The 21651-nt window shown below is 43.0% G+C and overlaps 1 protein-coding gene across 6 annotated transcripts in view; it reads left to right on the top strand.

Moving 5' to 3' along the window:
* Positions 1-21071, top strand: part of DLGAP4 (DLG associated protein 4) — a 139476-nt gene extending 118405 nt beyond the window's left edge. For 5 of the 6 annotated variants that reach the window (XM_032845798.1, XM_032845799.1, XM_032845802.1 and 2 more), the window contains 3 exons: positions 18718-18809; positions 19703-19858; positions 20641-21071. In XM_032845798.1, coding sequence (XP_032701689.1) covers positions 18718-18809; positions 19703-19858; positions 20641-20859 — 467 coding nt within the window. In that variant the 3' untranslated portion in view covers positions 20860-21071. Of the gene's footprint in view, positions 1-18717; positions 18810-19702; positions 19930-20640 lie in introns of all 6 variants that reach the window. The other variant, XM_032845800.1, reaches the window with a different exon arrangement.
* The last annotated feature ends 580 nt before the right edge of the window (positions 21072-21651 follow it).

Genomic DNA, 21651 nt, shown 5'->3' with positions numbered 1-21651 from the left:
GCTTTCCCCTCTCTCTCTGCCTGCCTTTCTGCCTACTTGTGACCTCTCTCTTGGTGTCAAATAAATAAATAAAATCTTTAAAAAAAAAAAAGTGTATTCTCTCTTTTTCTCTCTCTCCCTCTCTTAGGAAAAAGGAGGGGTTGCCTGGGTGGCCCAGTTAAGCATCCAACTCTTGATTTTTGACTCAGGTCATGATCTCAGGGTTGTGAGATCAAGCCCTACCTTGGGCTCTGTACTGGACACGGAGCCTGCTTAGTATTGCTTCTCTCTTCCTCTACCCCCATCCTGTCTCCCTCCACTCCCTGTGTCCCCCTCCCAAACAAATAAGTATATTGTTTAATTTACACAATCTTGTGAGTTTTCCAGTTTTCCTTTTGTTAAATTGATTTCTAACTTCATCCTGCTATGTTCAAAGATACTGTGTATGATTTACATCTTTTTAAAAATCTATTGAGACTTAACTTGTAGGTGCACCACTGGCTCAGTCAGTGGAGCATGTGACTCTTGATCTTAAGGTTGTGAGTTCAGGCCCCATGTTGGGCCTAGAGTTTGATTTTGAAAAACCTTGGTTTGGCGGTGGGGTACTTAATGTATATTCTGTTGTTGAGTAGGGTGCTCTGTATTAAGTCTGTTAGATCTAGGTTTATTGTGTTGTTTAAATGCCCTATTTCCTTACTTATCTTCTGTCTTGTGCTATTATTGTGAGTGGGACATTAAAGTCTCCACCTATTACTGTAGAATTGTCAGTTTCTCCCTTCACTTCTGTCGGTTTTTGCTTTCATGTATTTTGGTGGTCATTAGGTGTGCGCCTGGGGGCTCAGATCATGATCCCAGGGTCCTGGAATTGAGCCCCAAGTCGGGCTCCTTGCTCAGTGGGGAGGATGCTACTCTGGCTCTGCCTGCCCTGCCGCTCACCCTGCTTGTCCACTATCTCTCTGTGTCTCAAGTAAATACATAAAATGTTTTTTAAAAAGTTGTTACATTGGGGCGCCTGGGTGGCTCAGTGGGTTAAGTCTCTGCCTTCGGCTCAGGTCATGATCCCATGGTCCTGGGATAGAGCCCCGCATCGGGCTCTCTGCTTGGCAGGGAGCCTGCTTCCCTTCCTCTCTCTCTGTGTGTGCCTCTGTGCCTACTTGCGATCTCTATCAAATAAATAAAATCTTTTAAAAAGTTGTTACATCTTTTTGCTATACTGAATGCACCTGATTTCTTTTTTTATTTTTTTTAAGATTTTATTTATTTATTTGACAGAAAGGCAGAGAGAGAGAGAACACAGCAGGGGGAATGGGAAAGGGAGAAGCAGGCTTCCTGCTGACATGGGCTCTATCCCAAGATGCTGGGATCATGACCTGAACTAAAGGCAAAAGCTTAACAACCGAGCCACCCAGGCACCCACACCTTTGATTCCTTTTTTTTTTTTTTTTAATGGAGAAATAGCATATGTTTTTACGCCTAATGCAACTTTTTAAAATTAACATATGATGTATTATTTGCCCCAGGGGTACAGGTCTGTGAATCATCAGGCTAACACATTTCACAGCACTCACGATATCACATACTCTCCCCAATGTCCATAACCCAACCACCCTATCCCTATACCCCCACTCCCCAGCAACCCTCAGTTTGTTTCATGAGATTAAGAGTTTCTTGTGGTTTGTCTCCCTCCTGATCCCATCTTGTTTCATTTTTTCCCTCCCTAACCCCCATAACACCCCACCCTGCCTCTCAAATTCCTCATTTCAGAGAGATCATATGATAATTGTCTTTCTCTGATTGACTTATTTCGCTCAGCATAATACCCTCTAGTTCCATCCACACCGTTGCAAATGGCAAGATTTCATTTCTTCTTATGGCTGCATAGTACCCCATTGTATATCTGTACCACATCTTCTTTTTCCATTCATCTGCTGATGGACATCCAGGTTCTTTCCGTGGTTTGGCTATTGTGGACATTGCTGCTATAAACATTCAGGTGCACGTGCCCCTTCGGATCACTACATTTGTATCTTTAGGGTAAATACCTAGTAGTGCAATTGCTGGGTCGCAGGGTAGCTCTATTTTCAACTTTTTAAGGAACCTCTATACTCTTCCAGAATGGCTGCACCAGCTTGCATTCCGACCAGCAGTGTAGGAGGGTTCCCCTCTGCACCTTTGATTCTTAAGAACACCTTCTGTGTCCCAATGACATAGGGATTTTTTGCATGGTTTCAAAATTTGGTTTTTTGGGTTTTTTTTTCATTTTTTCATATTTAGGTATTTAATTCATCTGCAGTTCATGTCATGCATTCTACAATCTTATTTTGTTGTTTTTTGTTTTTGTTTTTTTCATATGGAAAGCCAGTTGTCAGGGCACCTGGGTGGCTCAGTCTGCCTTTGGCTCAGGTCACGGTCCCAGGGTCCTGGGATCGAGGCCCACATTGGACTCCTTGCTCAGCAGGAAGCCTGATTCTCCCTCTCCCACTCCTCCTGCTTGTGTTCCCTCTCTTGCTCTCTCTCTCAAATAAAGAAATAAAATCTTAAAAAAAAAAAGAAAGCAAGCTGGTTGCACAACACCAGTTATTGACGTCATTACTTTCCTCCCTGATCAGTGATACTGGCCGGTGAGAACTGCTGCCACATTTTACAGACACGGGGGGTGGGGGGGATGTTTCCAGGCTCTATTCTGTTCTGCTGCTGTTTTGTCTATTTCTACATTAAAATAGCTGTTAACTGCCATAGCTTTTTAATATTCCTTGGTATCTGCTAGGGTGAATCTCTCTTCCTTATTGTGTTCAGATATAAAAAGTTCACATATCTCTTCATCCATCCAATACTAATTCTGGAATTAGTATCGCAAATTCTTTGGAAAAATTTGCTGGAGCATTGCCTGGAAATAGAATTTATAGATTAATTTGGGAATACTTGATACCTGTAAAATACCGAGTCTTCTTAGCAATGAATAAAGCTTCTGTCTCCGTTTATCCAGCTTTCCCTTTTATATCCTTCTCTTCAAGTGTGACGAATTGCTCCATGATGGTTTGACATATTTTTATTAGGCTTATTTTTTGGTACTGTCTAGTTTTTTTAATAATAAAATCAATCCGTTTTCTACTCTGCGTATTCTGATGAGTTATTTTGAGATTTGTACATTGAACTCATGTGCAGCAACTTTGTATAACTATTCTCTTTGATGCATCTCTTATGATACATTATAAATAATATTTGCTACAAGGACAATTTTGCATCTAATTTCAGTCTCTTGTCTAACTGCTGGAGCATCATGACCCTGTGGAACAGTAGGAAGAAAGTAGCACCATGCCCCTCCCCTGGTCCCGACCTTCCCTCATTCTGTGAATATTTACTGGCGCTTTTTCTAGCTTCTGGTGAGAAGGCAGTGAACAAAACCAAGCCCTACATTCTCACGAGGAGAGACAGAAAATAACCAGATAAGCAAACAGCATGGACGATGTTTACATGTGAGACAGCGAAAACAGCACAGAAAGCAGGACAGTGAGGGATGGGAGCAGTGTGGCCGTCCCACACATGGTGCGCTGGGCAGGAAACCTGACCGAAGGGAGACAGCAACAGCAATCCTGGAGATCTGGAGGGCAGAGGCAGTAGCAAGGACTGAGAGCTCTGGGGGTGGGCACGTGCCTGACGGGCTTCAGGCCCAGGGAGCGGCCAGCGCAGCTGCAGCAGCAGGTGGGACGTGGGAGATGGAGTTGGGCAGCGGTGCCCCACACCACAGAGGCCTTCAGAGGCGGCATGAAAGGCTTGGCTTTGCTCTCAGAGGAGAACTCACTGGAGAGTTTTGAGGCTGCAGCTTGACATTCTTTTTTAAAAAGGATGAATCTGGTTTCTCTGTTCAAAAGAAGTACAGGGCACAAGTGGAAAGTGGGGGAAATGAGGAAGATGTCACCACAGTCTGGGTAAGACAAGACAGTGGTGGCCATGGAGCGCTTTGGAGACAGGAGGCAGTTCTGGATACATGTGGAAGGCAGAGCAGGATTTCCTGACAGACTATCAAACAGTAAAAGGAGTCAAAACTGGCAAAGCCCCAGGCTTTAAGATTCTACAGGTAGTCCTCAGAGTATATGTTAAGGTCAGAAATGAGATGGCAGGGGGCATCTGGGTGGCTCAAGTCCTGGGATCGAGCCCCGTACCAGGCTCCCTGCTCAGTAGGGAAGTCTGCCTCTCGCTCTCCATCTGCCTCTGTCCCTGGCTCATGCTCTCTCTTTCTCAAACAAGTAAATAAAACCTTTAAAAATAATAATAAAATACTGATGAACAAAAATTTTTTTAAAGAAATGAGATGATGGGGTGCCTGGGTGGCTCAGTGGGTTAAAGCCTCTGCCTTCAGCTCAGGTCATGATCTCAGGGTCCTTGGATCAAGCCCCGCATCGGGCTCTCTGCTCAGCGGGGAGCCTGCTTCCCCCTCTATCTCTGCCTGCTGCTCTGCCTACTTGTGACCTCTCTCTCTGTCAAGTAAGTAAATAAAATCTTTAAAAGAAAAAAAAAAGAAAGAAATGAGATGGCAGGGCGACTGCGTGGCTTAGTCAGTTAAGCGTCCAACTCTTGGTTTCAGCTCGGATGTTGATCTCACTGGTCATGAGACTGAGCCCCGCATGGGGCTCCGTGCTCAGTGGGGAGTCTGCTTGAGATTCTCTTACTCCCGCCCCGCTCTCCACTCACACATGTGCATTCCTTTTCCCCCCTCCCAAAAATAAATAAATAAATCTTTAAAGAGAGAAATGAGAGGGCAAAGCCTAAGGAGTAGAGACACAAACACTGTATAGGAGGAAAGGAGGAGTGACCAGTGAGATGGGAGAGAAGACAACTGGAACACAGCTGAACAGTTTTTAAGAAGAGAAACTGCTGTGTCAGATGCTGCTGCTGGGCCCCACAGGTCAGATCTACAAACATAAGGTTATCGGAGACCTTCAAGAAATGGCCTGTTGTGGTGGAAGGGGCCTGGTGGGCTGGTGGGTGCAGGGGCAACCTGACTGGAGAAGGGTTAAAGGAAAACAGAAGTAATTGGAGACAGTGGTATAGACAGTCATATGGCTGGCTTTTTCTGTACAGGGAACAGAGAAATTAAGGGATATAATATAATGTCAGAGAACAGGGTTGGGGTTTTTTGTTCCTTTTGTTTATAAACAGTGATAAAGGCATGTTTATATGTTGTTGAGAATGACCTTGTAAGGAAGGGAAAATTCATTATGCTGGAGAGAAAGGGGACAGCTGTTCGGGTGGTGTTCTTAGGTGAGTGAGAAAAAACTGAATTAGTGCCCCAGTGGGAAACAGGCAGTTCCAGGGAGTGTCTGAGGGGAACAGAACTTAGGATTGTGATATTCCTGATGAATGGATAGTAACCCACTCTATTTCTCTGGATATATGTTATGTTCTGCTTTAAAGTCTTGTGTGTTGTGAGTTCTGTACAGCTGTCCTGCGGTCTGTCTGATATACCAGGTCTTTCTGTGCACTTACTTTCAGCCTTTTAGTTCTGTACAGCTGTCCTGCGGTCTGATATACCACGTCTTTCTGTGCACTTTCAGACTTTCTCTCACTGTCCTTGCAGTCCTGTCTCCTATAATCAGCATATGTCTATATTTTGAGTTTTGTCCAGTCTCTTAATTTTTACTTCAGAAGTAGATAATGTGGTCCATTTATAATGGGATTTCTATATACTTAGGGTTTTTCCTACCATGTTATTTTGTGGTATCTGTTCTATTTTTTTTTCCCTCTCTTGTCTTCTTTTGGATTAACATGCCCCTCTCCTGCTTCTCTTTCCTAGTATTGAGGCTGTATTAGTTGGTATTAAGTTTGCATACAAATAACATGTAAAAAGAAAGAAAAAGTGGTTTGAAAACAAGACTTTACATCTTTCAAGTATGTCTGAGATAGGAATGCTAGAGCCCCAGGCTTGCTTTTTCTAAGGTTTGATGTCACAGAATTGGCTTCCACTCACCAAATTTCATCATTCCGGGCACCTGAGTGGTTCAGCTGGTTGAGTGTCCAACTCCTGCTTTCAGCTTAGGTCATCATGATCTTGGAGTCCTGGGATTGAGCGCCTGTCAGGCTCTGCACCCAGTGTGGAGTCCCTCTGCCCCCAGCTCGCACTCATCCTCTCTTCTCTCTCAAATAAATAAATAAAATCTTTATAAAACAAAAACATCTTCTCATCATTCAGAGTGGCTGCTGGATTCCAGAAGTCCCAAATGCATTCCAGCCAGCAAAGGAACCAGAAGAGCACAAGGGCAGCGCAGCCGCACACGCTACTTTTTCCACCCACTTTATCGCTCATTTCAAGGGTAGCCAAGGTAATGAATGCCTGGGTCCAAGCTGCTATGTGCCCAGTTAAAACTCGAAGGTCCCCATACATCTCTTATTTTCAGAATCCTGTGCTGTGCTTAGCAGAGCGTGCATGTTACAGAGCTGCAACATAATACCAACCACAGAAGTCCTTACTCGAATCCTGATTCTACTGTAGCTTGTTAGAGGATTCTGATCTTGTGCAAACCTTCCGTTTTCCATTTGACAATACTTTCTCCTGGAAAATTCACACCATGCCTAAAAAATATTTCTGTATTTTTACTTTATTTGAATAAAGTTGCTTTTTGACATGAAGAAAAACTCGGGTGCTATTTCTGAGAGATAAAGAGAAACAAACTTTGGAGACAATTAGCTGTAACAGCCACAGGAGTTACAGACCGCACTGCTATTCTTTCAACCCTTAAAATCTTTTTTTTTTTTTTTTTTTTTAAGATTTTATTTATTTTTCAGCGACAGAGGGAGAGCGAGCGAGCACAGGCAGACAGAGGCAGAGGGAGAAGCAGGCTCCCCGCCGAGCAAGGAGCCCGATGTGGGACTCGATCCCAGGGCGCTGGGATCATGACCTGAGCCGAAGGCAGCCGCTTAACCAACTGAGCCACCCAGGCGTCCCTCAACCCTTAAAATCTTAACATTAAATTATTTAACATCTTCACCTTTCTCTCAGACAACACAAGGACCTTAAGATATGATTTATCTAATTGTTTTCTTATGGTTAAACCCCCCAACTGATGATTCTTATATAATTACAGGAATCATTACTTACACATGTATGTATTTCTGTTTATCTGTGTTTATCATTTTCTTTGCTTATCCTTCTTATATTTCAGATCTTCCTTTGATAATTCTTTTCTTTGCTGAGCATATTCTTTTTCTGTTTTAAGGTTCATCTTTTTTTTTTTTTTTTTTTTTTGTAATCTCTGTACCCCATGTGGGGCTTGAACTCCCGACCCAAGATCAAGAGTGGCACACTCCACCAACTGAGTCAGCCAGGCGCCCTCTGAGTATATCCTTTAGAACTTCTATAGTGAGAACCTAAGCTGGCATTAACTCGGTTGTTATTTTGTTTTCATTCTTCGTATTAATCTTTATATACAGGCAAAGAGCAGACAGAGTAAAGACAAAAAGAATACTCATGTATCCACCACCTTTTTTATAAATAGAATGTTACCATCTTTTAAGTCCGGTGGTATCACCTTCCTTTTGCCAAGCAGTAAGCACTATCCTAAAATTTGTTATCCTCAAGTTAATTATATTCTTGTATTTCTTTATACGTAGATGTGTAACCCTAAGGAATATGATGTTTTGTTTTGCCTGTGTCTGAATTTTCTACTAACAGAAGCACAGGGTATGCCTATTTTTCTGAGGCTTGCCTTTTTCTTTCTTTCTTTCTTTTTTTTTTTTTAGTAGGGCTTGAACTCACAACCCTGAGATCAAGACCTGAACTGAGGTCGAGAATCAGATTCTCAACTGCCTGAGAGACACCCAGGCGCCGAGGCTTGCCTTTTTTTTTTTTTTTTTTTTTTTAAAGATTTTACTTATTTATTCAACAGACAGAGGTCACAAGTAGTCAGAGAGGCAGACAGAGAGAGGGGAGGAGGAAGCAGGTTCCCCACAGAGCAGAGAACCCGACGTGGGGCTCGATCCCAGGACCCTGGGATCATGACCTGAGCCGAAGGCAGAGCCTTAACCGCTGAGACACCCAGCCACCCTGAGGCTTGCCTTTTTTAATTCAACCTTGTGTTTGAGCTTTGTGCTTCATCCATGTTAATGCCTGTACCTATAAAACATTTCTTTTCATTGTTAAGTAGCATTACACCGTATGAATATACTATTCTCTGCTCCACTGATGAGCCCTTCAATTGTTTCTAGTTTTCAGCTGTGAACAATTCTTTTATAACAGCATTGAGATACAGTTTACATACCATAAAATTCACCCCTTTAAAGTATACAGTTCAGGGGCGCCTGGGTGGCTCAGTGGATTAAAGCCTCTGCCTTCAGCTCAGGTCATGATCCCAGGGTCCTGGGATCAAGCCCCCATCCAGCTCTCTGCTCAGCAGGGAGCCTGCTTCCTCCTCTCTCTCTGCCTGTTTCTCTGTGATCTCCATCTGTCAAATAAACAAATTTTTTTTTAAAAAGTATACAGTTCAGTGGTTTTTGTTATATTCATGGAGCTATGCAATCATCACTACCTAATTTTACAACATTTTCATCACACTAGAAAGAAACCTTGTACCCATGGAGTCATCATTCTGGCCCCTCTCTCCCCTGCTCTCCCACCCTGAGCAAACACTACTCTGCTTTCTTTGTGGATTTTCCCATTCTAGATACCTTCATATAAATGGCATCACAATATATGTGGTCTTTTGTGTCTGGCTTCTTTCATTTTGCATATTTTTGAGGTTTATCCATGTTATAACATAAATTGGTATTTTGTTCCTTCTAATTGCCGAATAAAATTCCATTGCATGGATATACTGTATTTTCTTTATCCATTTTTCATTTTTCTGGTTGCTTGCAATTTTGATGTCAGGTCTAAGAAACCATTGCCTAATCCAGGATCTTGAAGATTTACTCCTATTTGCTTCTAAGAATTTTATAATTTTATCTGTTATATTTATGTCTGTTAGTTTTTGTGTATGGTGTGAGGTGTATGAGTCTACTCTTAATCTTTTACATTTAGATATCTAGTTGTCCCAGTACCGTTTGTTCGAGTGATTATTCCTCCCTCAGTAAATAGTTCTTGGTACGCTTGTCAAAAATCAACTGACCATAAATGTTAAGAATTCATTTCCAAACTCTGAATTCTATTCCTTCGCATTGATGCACATGTGTATATATTGATGCACATGGCCAGTACCACACTGTCATGATTACTATAACTTTGAAGCAAGTTTTGAAATTGGGAAGTGTGAGTCTTCCAACTTTGTTCTTCAGATAAAAATACAAATAAAACAAGTTTATAGCCAGCTCTCAGCTTCTCACTAAAGGAAGTTCTAAAGTATGTACTTTGATCTTGCATTTCCATGAGTTTTGGGATCACACTGTCAATTTCTGCCCAAAAAAAGCTGGTATTTTATTTTGATAGGGATTGTGTTAAATCCGTAATTCAATTTGGGGAGTATTGCCATCTTACTGTTAAGTCTTCCAATCCCTGCACAGGGGCTGTCTTTTCATTTACCTAGGTTTTTAAAGCTTTCCATAGTATTTTATAGTTCTCAGGATACAAATCTTACATCTATTTTGTTAAAATTTATTCCTAAGTATCTTACTCTTCTTTATGCTATTGTAAATGGGATTGTTTTCTTCTTTTTTTTTTTAAGATTTTATTTATTTATTTGACAGAGATCACAAGTAGGCAGAGAGGCAGGCAGAGAGAGAGGAAGGGAAGCAGGCTCCCTGCTGAGCAGAGAGCCCGATGTGGGACTCGATCCCAGGACCCCGAGATCATGACCTGAGCCGAAGGCAGCGGCTTAACCCACTGAGTCACCCAGGTGCCCTGGGATTGTTTTCTTAACCTCATTTTCAGATTGTTTATTGTTAGTATATAGCAAGACAATATATTTTTGTATGGTGATCTTGTATGCTGCAACCTTGCTAAATTTTGAGGAGGGGGAGATTCCTTAGGGTTTCTTATGTACCAGATAATTTCATCTGAAAATAGAGTTTTATTTCTTTCTAATATGGTTTCCTTTTATTTTTGTTTTTTTGCCTAATGGCCTGGTTTCAATGTTACCTACACGTGGCAAGAGTTGGGCACCCTTGCTTTTGTCTCACTCCTGATCTTAGGGTGAAATTATTCAGTCTTACACCATTAAGTGTGAATTAAGCTATGGATTATTATGAACATTTCTGACCATATCTTCACCCAGTTTGTGACTTGTCTTTTTACTTACTTTATGGCAACTTCTAAGTAAACATATTCTTAATTTTAATGTAAAGTTATCAGTCTTTTCCTCTTACGATTTATACTTTTTTTGTAGTTTAAGAAATCCATCCTTATCCAAAAATCAAAAAGATATTTTACTGTTTTTTTGGGGGGGGGGACACCACGCTGGCTCAGTCCATCGCTTTTGGTCTCAGGGTCATGGGTTCAAGCCCCACACTTGGTATAGAGATTGCTTAAATAAATAAAAAATAATACACACACACACATATATTTTAAAGATTTTATTTTTAAATAATCTCTACACCCAACTTGGGGTTCAAACTCAAAACTAATCTTGGCTCTCTACTCTCCCATATAAATTTCAGAATCAGCTTTTCAAATTCCAGGTTGAGATTTTGATTGCAATTATATTAAATCTGTAGATCAATTTGGGGTAAGATTGACATCTTTAAAAATTAAGTCTTTGCTATCTAAGAACATGATTATGTGCCCCCTTTTATTTAGGTCTTCTTTACTGTCCTCAATTAGATTTTGTATTCCATTCATAAGATTTGTCAGATTAGTATTTTCATTTTGTAGGGATAAGCTGTATTTTTTGTTAATGTATTTTGTTTATTGTTAATGAAATGCTCTTGACTTTTATAGTAATACTATATCTAGGAACCTTGTTTTATTCTATTTTTTTTTAAGATTTTTTATTTATTTGACAGATCACAAGTAGGCAGAGAGGTAGGCAGATAGAAATGGGGAAGCAGGCTCCCCGCTGAGCAGAGAACCCAACGTGGGGCTCGATCCCAGGACCCTGAGATCATGACCTGAGCTGAAGGCAAAGGCTTAACCCTCTGAGCCACCCAGGTGCCCCCCTTGTTTTATTCTTATTAGTAAGGAACTGCTTTTTCAGGGGGGCCTAGCGGGCTCTCTCAGCAGAGCATGCAACTGTTGATCTCTCAGGATGTTGAGGTCAAGCTCCACGTCGGGTGTGGAGCCTATTCCAAAAAAAAAAAAAAAAAAGAAGGAATTGCTTTTTCACATCGTTCTGTGGAGTATGGTGTTTGCCATAGGTTTCTTGCAGATGCTCTTATTCTGGTTTAAGGAAATTGTTGAATTTGGGGCACCTGGGTGGCTCAGTGGGTTAAGGCCTCTGCCTCTGGCTCGGGTCATGATCCCAGGGTCCTGGAATCCAGCTCTGCATAGGGCTCTCTGCTCAGCAGGGAGCCTGCTTCCTCCTCTCTCTCTGCCTGCTTCTCTGCCTGCCTCTCTGCCTATTTGTGATCTCTGTCAAATAAATAAATAAAATCTTAAAAAAAAAAAGAAAAGAAAATGGTTGAATTTAATGGAACTTTTTTACTGTATCTATTTAGATACATTAGATAATCATATGTTGTCACTTTCTTAATCTAATAATGTAAATTTTATTAAGAGAGACTTTTCTCCTTTCTTGACTTCTTTTTGGATTAACCAAGTATTTCCACTTTTCTTTTTCTTTCTTTTTTTTTTTTTTTTGAAGATTTTACCTATTTTTTTGGACAGACAGAGATCACAAATAGGCAGAGAGCCTGGCAGAGAGACAGAGCCTCCAAAGGCGGAGGCTCAACCCACTGAGCCACCCAGGCGCCCCTATTTCCACTTTTCTTAGGTTAGCTTATTATTCTTTTAGTAGTTACTCTAAAGATTACAACCTGCATCTTTGACTTGTAAAGACTGCTCTAGATTAGTACCTTTACCACTTCACAGATATGAAAGGACCTTAGAACACTTACTCCCTTCCTGACTTGTGTACTATTGCTAGGAAGTGTTACAGTTCTATAAATAGTCTAACTGCTCTAAGACTTTATTTCTGCTTTATACGATCAATATTACAATGAATATTTACTTAGCTTTACCGACTTTTTTTTTTTTTTAACCTTTTGTTACTCTTCCCTCCTTTATTTCTGTGCTTCTACTTAGGATCATTTTCCTTCCTAAGGAACTAAAGCAAGGGGCACCTGGATGGCTCAGTTGGTTAAGCATCCAATTCTTGATTTTGGCTCAGGTCACTGATCTCAAGGTCCTGGGATGGAGCCCTACGTCAGGCTCTACACTCAGCAGGGAGTCTGCTTGAGGATTCTGTCTCTCCCTCTGCCCTTCCCCCCAACTTGCATGCTCTCAAATAAATAAGTCTTTTTAAAAAAATTTTAAAAGCACTAAAGCAAAAGCCTAAAGAACTCTGTTCAGTATTTTTTTTTTTTTTTAAGATTTTATTTGGGCGCCTGGGTGGCTCAGTGGGTTAAGCCTCTGCCTTCAGCTCAGGTCATGATCCTGGGGTCCTGGGATCGAGCCCCGCATCGGGCTCTCTGCCTGCTTGTGATCTCTGTGCGTCAAATAAATAAAATCTTTAAAAAATAATTTTTAAAAAGATTTTATTTATTTGACAGAGACACAGTGAGAGAGGGAATACAAGCAGGGGGAGTGGGAGAGTGAGGAGCAGGCTTCCCACTAAGCAGGAAGCCCAATACGGGGCTCCATCCAGTACCCTGGGATGATGACCTGAGCCAAAGGTAGATGCCCGACGACTGAGCCACCCAGGGGCCCCTCTGCTTAGTATTTTAATGTAGTATTTGTCTTAAAATGTCCGTATTTGTCCCCCCCCCTTTTTTTAATAGTATTTTTGCTAAGAACTATAGGTGGGTATTGATATTTCAGTACTTTATGTCTTTGATTACATTCTGATTCCCAGTCTTTCTGTTAGTCATTTGTTAGTCTTCTGCTACTCCTTTGAAGAATCATTTGTTTCTCCTCTGTCTGCTTTCAAGATTTTCTCCTTGTGTTGTAGTTTTATTAATTTTACTGTGATACGTACATGTGGTTTCCTTTTTATTTGCCCAGCTTGATGTTCACAGGGTTTCTTGAATCTTGGGTTTGCCTGACTTTCATCAGTTTCAGAAAAGTCCTAGCCATTACTTTCTCAGATTTCTGCTCCATTTTATTTCTTCTCTCCTGTGGGTGCCAATGACACATACATTAGACTGCCGTTTTGTTTCTTCATCCTCTTTTCTGTATTTTCCCTTTTATTTTCCTGCTCAGGGCCTCAGTCTGGATATTTCCTGCTGGATTATTTTATAGGTCAGCTGTAACTAATGTATTAAACCCATCTCTTGGCACTCCTAGTTTCAGTTACTCTATTTTTTAATTCTAGAGTTTCCATTTGATTCTTTTTGATCGATTCTAGTTCTCTGCTAACATTCTTCATCTTGTCACAGATTTCCTTGGCCATATTTAGTTATTAAATACCCTTGTCCAGTATCCACATCCCTTCCTGATCTTTTTCTTTTTCCTGTTTTCTCTCTTTTGGTGTGCAGTCATTTGGTCCTTTGTCTGCTATGCTGGGTAATTTTTATTCAGTGCCAAAAACTATACATGAAAACAGCTTGGCTCGGGATGATTTTCTGTTCTTCAAGAAAAGGTTTACTTTTGCTTCTTGCAGGCAGTCAGAGTAGGGCCAGACCATCTTCATCCAGTATGGGATTGAACTGTTTCAGAGCTGGGTGTTTTGAGACCGTCTGTTTCTACTTATCCTCATCCTAGTGTGCACTCCCCAGGGAATCCCAGAGATAGCCTGTGGCATGTTCTAAGCCCCTCCTCCTTGGTAGACCATGAACTCCATTTTCATCTCTCCCACTGGAGACTACTGGAAGCATTGCTTAGCTTAATGCATTCCCCTACTGCAAATCCTGTCTTCACAGTTTTGGCTTCCCTAATTTCATGAAACTGCCTCAGGCTCTGCTCAGCTTCTCAGCCCCCTAACCACCACTTTCTGCTCAGCTTTTCCACCTCTCAGCCTTGTGCTGTTCATAAATTGGGAGAAGCCATAGGGTACAAGCAGTGCAGAGTATCAGACTTGCCTGAATATTGTTTCCTTCTTGCTGGCATCTTAGCCTCTCAGATTCTGGTTGCTTTGGTAATTTATTAATGCTTTGAGATTTTCTGGGGATTTGTTTTGTGTTCTACTTAGTTTTCTCCTTTGTTTTTAGTGGGAGGGTTTGGTTTGTCTCCTAACTGGTTTTCCATGGCCAGAAACAGAAGTCATTAGAATTTTCTAATGTTGGATCAGTCTTGTATTACCAGGATAAACCCAAGCTAATAAGGATATATTATCACATTACTATGTTGGTGGTCTTGATTTGATAATATCTGACTTAATACTTTTGCCTTTGTTCATGAGAGTTGGCTGGTAATTTTCCTTTCTCATACTTGTCCTATTTTAGTATTAATGTTATCCAGCTTCATAAAATGAGTTTGAGATATTTCCTCTATTCATATGCATTTTAACAACAAAATTACCTTTTATTTTACCATTCTGTAGAACTTTTTTTTTTTTTAAGATTTTATTTATTTATTTGACAGAGATCACAAGTAGGCTGAGACAGGCAGAGAGAGAGGAGGAAGCAGGCTCCCTGCTGAGCAGAGAGCCTCCATTTTGTAGAACTTTTAAAAAAAAGATCTTTTCCAGGGGTACCTGGGTGGCTTAGCTAGTCAAGCCTCTGCCTTCGGCTCTGTTGGGATCAAGCCCCACATTGGGCTCCCTGCTCATCAGTTGGGAGTCTGCTTCTCCCTTTGCAGTTCTGCTTGTGCACCCTCTGTCAAATACATAAATAAAATCTTTTAAAAAGTCTTTTCCAGGGGCACCTGGCTGGCTCAGTTGGTGGAGTACACAACTCTTGATCTTGAGGTCATGAGTTCAAGCACTATGTTGAGTGTAGAGATTACTTTAAAATCTTTATTTTTTTGCACCTGTCTCCTTTTTATTTTGATCAGCCTGGCAGGGTTTATTAATTTTATTAATCCTCTATTATATTTTGGTGTATTTATTATATTTCTGCTCTTTCGGGGTTCATTGTATTGTTCCTTCACTTATGTCTTATATTGGATGCTTTTTTTTTTTTCAGCCTCTGAAAACATGTTTTGAAACCTCTGGATCTCTTTAAATACTACTTTAGCCATATCTAACAAGTTAGGACATGTAATATTTCCAACTGCCACTGTGATTCCTTTGACCAGTGGGTTACTTAGATGTGTATGGTTTTGTTTTTTAAGTAAACCCTACACTCAGCATGGAGCTCAAAATCACAATTTTGAGATCAAGTCGCACATTCCACCAACTGAGCCAGCCAGGCACCCCTATTTTTGTGTTTTTAAACATGAAGAGTTTATACATGAAAACTTTATTCCTCTTTTATGGCTAAATAATACTCCATTGTATGTATATACCATTTTATTGATTTATTTGAGAGAGCACAAGAGTGGGGAGGGAGAAGCAGACTCCCTGCTGAGCAGAAAGGGTCGACCCTGGGACTCTGGGATCATGACCCAAGCCAAAAGCAGACGCTCAATCACTTGAGTCACCCGGACATCCCTCCATTCATCTATTGCTGAGGACTTGGGTGGCTTCCACCTTTGAGTACTGTGGATAATGCCACTATGAATATTGGCATACAGGTAATCTGTTTACTCTCTGCTTTCATTTCTTTGGGGGTATATACCTAGGAGTGGAATTGTTTAGTTATATGGTAACTGGATGGATGTTTAACTTTCTTTGAGGTGAACTGCCAGACCACAGCAGCCGTGCCATTTTACATTCCCACCAGTGAGACACAAGGGTTCTAGTTTCCCCACATCTTTGCAAACTTTGGGTTTTGGGTTTTGGTGGTTTTATTTCATTAACAGGCATCCTAATGGGTGTGAAGTGGTATCTTGTGGTTTTGATTTGCAGCTCCCAGATGGCTAGTGATGTTGAAGATACGCTTATTGAACATTGGTGTATATGGAAATGTCTGTTTGGCTCCATGCTCCTTTTTTAATTGGATTATTTTTGTTGTGGGATTATACGAGTTCTTTATTGTCTGGATGTTAACCCTTTATTAGATATGTAATTTGCAAGCAATTTTCCCATTTGGTGGGTTGTCATTCCACTTTCTTCATAGTATTCTTCGATGCATAAAAATTTTCCATTTTACTAAAGCCAAATTTATCTTTTGTTGCCTGTATTTCTGGAGTCTTAAACTACTGCCCAGTTCAAGGTCATGAAGATTTGCTGTTTTTATCTAAGAGTTTTATAGTTTTAGCACTTAGATTCATTCTTAAGGGTCCAACTTCATTCTTTTGCTTGTGGATAGTTTTTCCAGCACTCTGCTAAAGAGACTCTTTCCCCATCCACACTCATTCTGGAATGACAGAATACTACACCCAAAGGAACTCACCCCACACTTTTCCATTGTTGTAGTTGAGAAATTTTCTGTTGAATTCATTTCTTTAGCAGAAAGATTGCTTTTAATCTTTCCTTGCCCTTTGGCTGCTTTCTAGGAGCATCTCTGTGTCTTCTATTTTACCGGCAATGTGAATTTGCTTGGGATTCATTTGGCTTCTGAGTACCAGGTGTCAGCCATTTCTGGAAAGTTCTAAATCATGTCTGCTCTCTTCTTATAGAGCTGACCCATGTACACAGAGGCCCACTCTCTTCAGTGTCTCTCAGCCCCTTTCTTTTTTGATAGTTTCTTTCATATTTAGTTGCTGCTTTTTTTTTAAGATGCTGCCTTTTTTTTTTTTTTAATTTTATTTATTTATTTGAGAGAGAATGAGTGAGAGAGAGCATGAGAGAGGAGAAGATCAGAGGGAGAAGCAGACTCCCCAAAGAGCTGGGAGCCCGATGTGGGACTCAATCCTGGAAGTCCGGGATCATGACCTGAGCCGAAGGCAGTCGCTCAACCAATTGAGCCACCCAGGCGCCCAACTGCTTTTATTTCTTAAGAAATTAGGTGCCCAAGTGCAGTCTCATGCTTGGGAATTCTCAGAAGACATCTTTCCTTTTATTCCTACTTCACTCTAGACCAAGTGTCTCCACTACCTGTCTTAAGAAGGGGGTGAGGAGTGGCTCATTTTATTCCTGGAAATTTAACTATTTAAAAAGACACCTTGGGGGGCGCCTGGGTGGCTCAGTAGGTTAAAGCCTCTGCCTTCACCTCAGGTCATGATCTCAGGGTCCTGGGATCGAGCCCCGCATTGGGCTCTCTGCTCAACGGGGAGCCTACTTCCCCCTCTGTCTCTGCCTACTTGTGATCTCTGTCAAATAAATAAAATCTTAAAAAAAAAAGATCTCATTTTGTTACCAAGCAGTTGAAGCATTTCGCACCAGGAGCCTTTTTGCTCCTCTTCTCCTACTCCTGGGGCCCCATAGCGGGTTTTATTCTTTGTGCTGTTCACAGTGGCCCTGGTTTCTTCGATGGCCTGGTTTTTCTCTCACGCTAGCTCTGAGCTCCGCTGTCTCATTTTCTTCTCAGAGCACCTCAATCCCAGCCTTGAACAGCCGCTTGATATATTCATGGCTTTTCACCATTTTCTAGCAAGAACTATCTGGTGAATGTTCGTGTGCCATTTGCTGTGCCTGTAATCTGTTTAGCTCCTTTTTAATTACTTTCTAAATAAGGCAAAATTTTTCCTTGATGAGCTCTTATAAAGTAGATCAGTGTGAGAGAGGGGCCAGGCCTGCGTCCCAGGTGGGTAGGAGTTCCTAAAGCACAGGGATGGGGGTCGTGTTCAGCCTCGTCTTCTCCCACCTTACAGTGCAAAGCTCCCCACCCCCTGGTGCTGAACCAGGCACAGGAAAGCTCTTGCTGCAGTCCACATCCCCTTTTCATTTCAAGTAAGAAATGACTGGCTTTTCCCCTCAAGGCATGCTGCTTTGGAAAACTCAAAACTGACATCTCAATCCAGACAGGCAGCCCACTTCACACCCAGTGCTGACGAGTTTGGTCACAGGAGAGCTGTCTATTTCCTCTTTACTGTTTTCCTTTGGTGATTCTACGGCAGCTGAGAAATCCTACTGTCTTTATACCACAATTAGTGAAAGATCAGCCTTATATTCCTGGGCTGAGACCTTCATGGCTAACTCTCCTGTTGGATTCTATTTGCTTATATTTGATGAGACTTTCACATTTATGTTCAGAATGAAAGTGGTCTATACTTGGCATGTCCTATCTATTCTCAGGGCTCCTGAAATGAGCAGTGTCATTTCCTATGTTTATGGACTCTCTGGAACAATCTCAATGTATGATACTGGGATTTTCTGTTCTGTAGAGGTTTTATCAAACATCACCTGTAAAACTACATAGTTTAGCTTGGCTCCTTTTTCTGGGAAGATTTTTAACCTCTTCAATTTTTTTTTTTTTAAACAGCTTTGGTCTAATAAGATTTTCTGTTTCTTTCTGATTCTAAGATAATTTAGGTTTCCCTGGAAATTTTTTCCATTTAAACTCAATTTTCAAATCTATTGCCATAAAATATATGTAGGAACTAAGACATGGGACTCACTTTATCTGTCGTGTTTGTATTTCTTACAAGAGCAGATTAAAGTGGGTGTAAAATGAAGACCAGATGCCATTCACCAAATGATGATTGGTAACCTGAGTGGGGTCAAGGGGATAAAAGCCCTGATCCTGCCTTCTACCCCAACAAACCCTGTGCTCTCTCCACCTTCTCTTTCTCAGTCTTAGGAAAAGTCCTCAGTGCTGTGGGCAGTGCCCAGCTACTGATGTCCCAGAAATTCCAGCAGTTCCGGGGCCTCTGTGAGCAAAACCTGGTGAGTGTGACTCTTCCTCCTCCACCGTGGGCCTTCCAGACTTTGCCTTCCTGCCAGAGTAGCCCCTCTAAGCCTCTGTGCCCTCCTCCCTAACACAGAGAAGGTGCTGGTGACATGTCCATGCCTCGCACAAGGAAAAGAGCCTTCCAGATTTCTAACGCCTCTTCAAATAGAAAAGCAAAGCCTATGTGAAAGGAGCCACATGAAACTTAAAAATCAGCACTAACTCATTTGTATTAAACATGCTCTAAGACGTTGGGTGAGGGCTGGAGAGCTATCACCCCCTGGCCTTCCCTATCAGGAGGGTGGCTTTTCCTGTGGAGGCCTCACCTCACTCCTCAAGGCCACGGACAGCATGCTCCTAGGGCCGGAGGATAAGGGCGAGTGTTTATCTCCAGGACCTGCAGAGATGTAGCATTGGCTGGGGCAGTTATCATGAGCAGTGTGTTGTTGGAGAACAGACTAGGGGGACAGAAACCCTGTGGGTTCTGTAAATACACCCATCTGGCTGTGCTCCTGGCTTCTTCCTGCCTCACTGTGAGACCACAGCCAGGAGCTTCTGTACAATGAGAAGAGCTCTCAGCCTGACATACATTAGGCGCATGAGGGCCTCCCTCCCTGTAGTCCTACAGTGGTGGTGAAGGCCTCAGTCCCATGTATGTACAGGTCCTGCTCTCTTTCTCCCAAAGATCTGCACCATCACAGGGTTGGCAGTGACCACGAACTTGCTTCATTCCCTCCTACAGATCCTGATGTTGGGAACTGGGGGGAAGCAAGATGAGGCCTCCAGGGACCCTAACCAGAGCTGGCAGGGTCACGAGACCATACTTGGTGTGGGGTGCAGAACAAGTGTCTGCCTTGCTTGCCCCACTGATCCCCATCTCCCTCTGCAGAACCCTGAAGCCAACCCACGTCCGACAGCCCAGGACCTGGCAGGGTTCTGGGACCTGCTACAGCTGTCCATCGAGGACATCAGCATGAAGTTTGATGAACTCTACCACCTCAAGGCCAACAGCTGGCAGCTGGTGGAAACCCCCGAGAAGAGGAAGGTGAGCATGGAGCAGTGCGGAGGGGAAGTCCAGGGACAAATTCCTGGTCGGCAATAACGCTGCCCACATCGGTCAGTGCTGCTTGGCTCCCTTCTCCGTGTGTCGTCTTTGAGCTGGGGGCTCACGTCCATCAGTGCGCAGGGTCCATGCTTGGCTCTTGTCCAGCATGCTGCTCGCTCTGTGTAGTCGAGGCTGCCCCCTGAAGCATGCCATCCCACCCTGCATGTTCAGAAAGGGGGCTCCTAGGAGACAGATGCCCACAGTCCTGAGCACAGGTAGAGACATGGCTGTCAGAACTCTGGAGACAGAAGATCAGTCCTCCTGGGGCCAGCCTCTCCCATGAGGTTCGGCTTCCTTCTGTAAAACCATGGCACCCAGGGACCCCCTGTGGTTATTGGGTACTGAACCATGGCCCCTGTGAGTTCTGACCCCCTAAAAAAGCCTGTGAAATGTGGCCTGGAAGTCTGAGGTCCTGAATTTAAATCCCAGCTCAGGCCTTGTGACTCAGGCTCCCCATGGTTCAGAGCAGGGGTGGGGACAGGTGCTGTGTCCATCCCTTCCTGCTAGAACATTCTAGAATCCTAAGCTTGCATCTTGCTCCTATGCCTTGTGCTATTCCCACTATCATCGCTTCTTGTGGCTTTCTGATTCCACGTGTGTGTTGCTTGTGCCTGATGTGGGGAGGCTGGGGCGGAGGCTCCAGCTGCCAGCATCAAGTGGGAGGTAACGCCCCACAAAAGGTGCACCTTTATTTTTCTTCCCTCCTCACTGTCTCACTAAAGGAAGAGAAGAAACCACCCCCTCCGGTCCCAAAGAAGCCAGCTAAATCGAAGCCGGCAGTGAGCCGCGACAAGGCCTCCGACGCCGGGGACAAGCAGCGTCAGGAGGCCCGCAAGAGACTCCTGGCGGCCAAGCGGGCAGCTTCTGTGCGGCAGAATTCAGCCACAGAGAGTGCGGACAGCATCGAGATTTATGTCCCTGAGGCCCAGACCCGACTCTGAGACCAGGAAGTGGGAAGCAAACAATTTTGAGTCATTAAAAAAACAAACACACAAACTAAATGTGAACGGAACACCATTTTCTCAACCTTTAAGATGGTTATTCTGTCCAGAGACCCTGAGCCAACTTTCAATTGACGCATACAAGGGCTCACAATTTGGCTTTTTTGGGTCCCTCCCAGCTTTAGGTTAATGAAGACTTCATACAAAAAAAAGTCAACAGAAACACAAAACTCTCAACTTTTTTTTCCCCTCTGGTTGGCCACGGTGGGCTAGGTAGACGGACCTCGGCACCTCCTGGCCCAGCCTCCAGACTGCGGTCTTTTTACTTGTTCTATCTCACGAGAACTCGCACTAGCTTGTTTACAAGACGAGGACAGTCCGAGGACAGCCTTGGGTACCTGCCATGTCCTTCCTCCTCTTCCCGCTACCCTGCTCTGACCTTGCAGTTTTCATTCTTCTGTTCATCTCCTCTCCCTTCAGAGCTCACCCTGGGGCCACCATCGTGGCGGCCGGCTTGCCAACTCTGGGCCCTGCGTGCAGCTGCCAGCCTGGAGAGCCAGACCCGCGCCCCTGCCCCAGCGCTCCCACTTGCTCATGCGCACACACAGGCGCTGGCCCTGCAGCAGCAGCCCCAGGCACAGGGGACGGGGGGTTCTCCGAGAAGGGGAGGAGGGTTCAGGGCTTTGGTGGGGGACAATGAGATAAAAGCCACCGTTACCATACTCCAGACTCCCGCCTCTTTCTTCTCTCCAGCCCCCTCTTCCTTCAGTAAAATGTCTGACTCAGAGTGAC

The sequence above is a fragment of the Lontra canadensis genome, unplaced genomic scaffold (assembly GCF_010015895.1).
Source record: "Lontra canadensis isolate GAN:19392208 unplaced genomic scaffold, GSC_riverotter_1.0 scaffold169, whole genome shotgun sequence".
Taxonomy (NCBI): domain Eukaryota; kingdom Metazoa; phylum Chordata; class Mammalia; order Carnivora; family Mustelidae; genus Lontra; species Lontra canadensis.
Note: the sequence above shows the minus strand (reverse complement) of the source record. Positions and strands in the feature narration are given on the sequence as shown.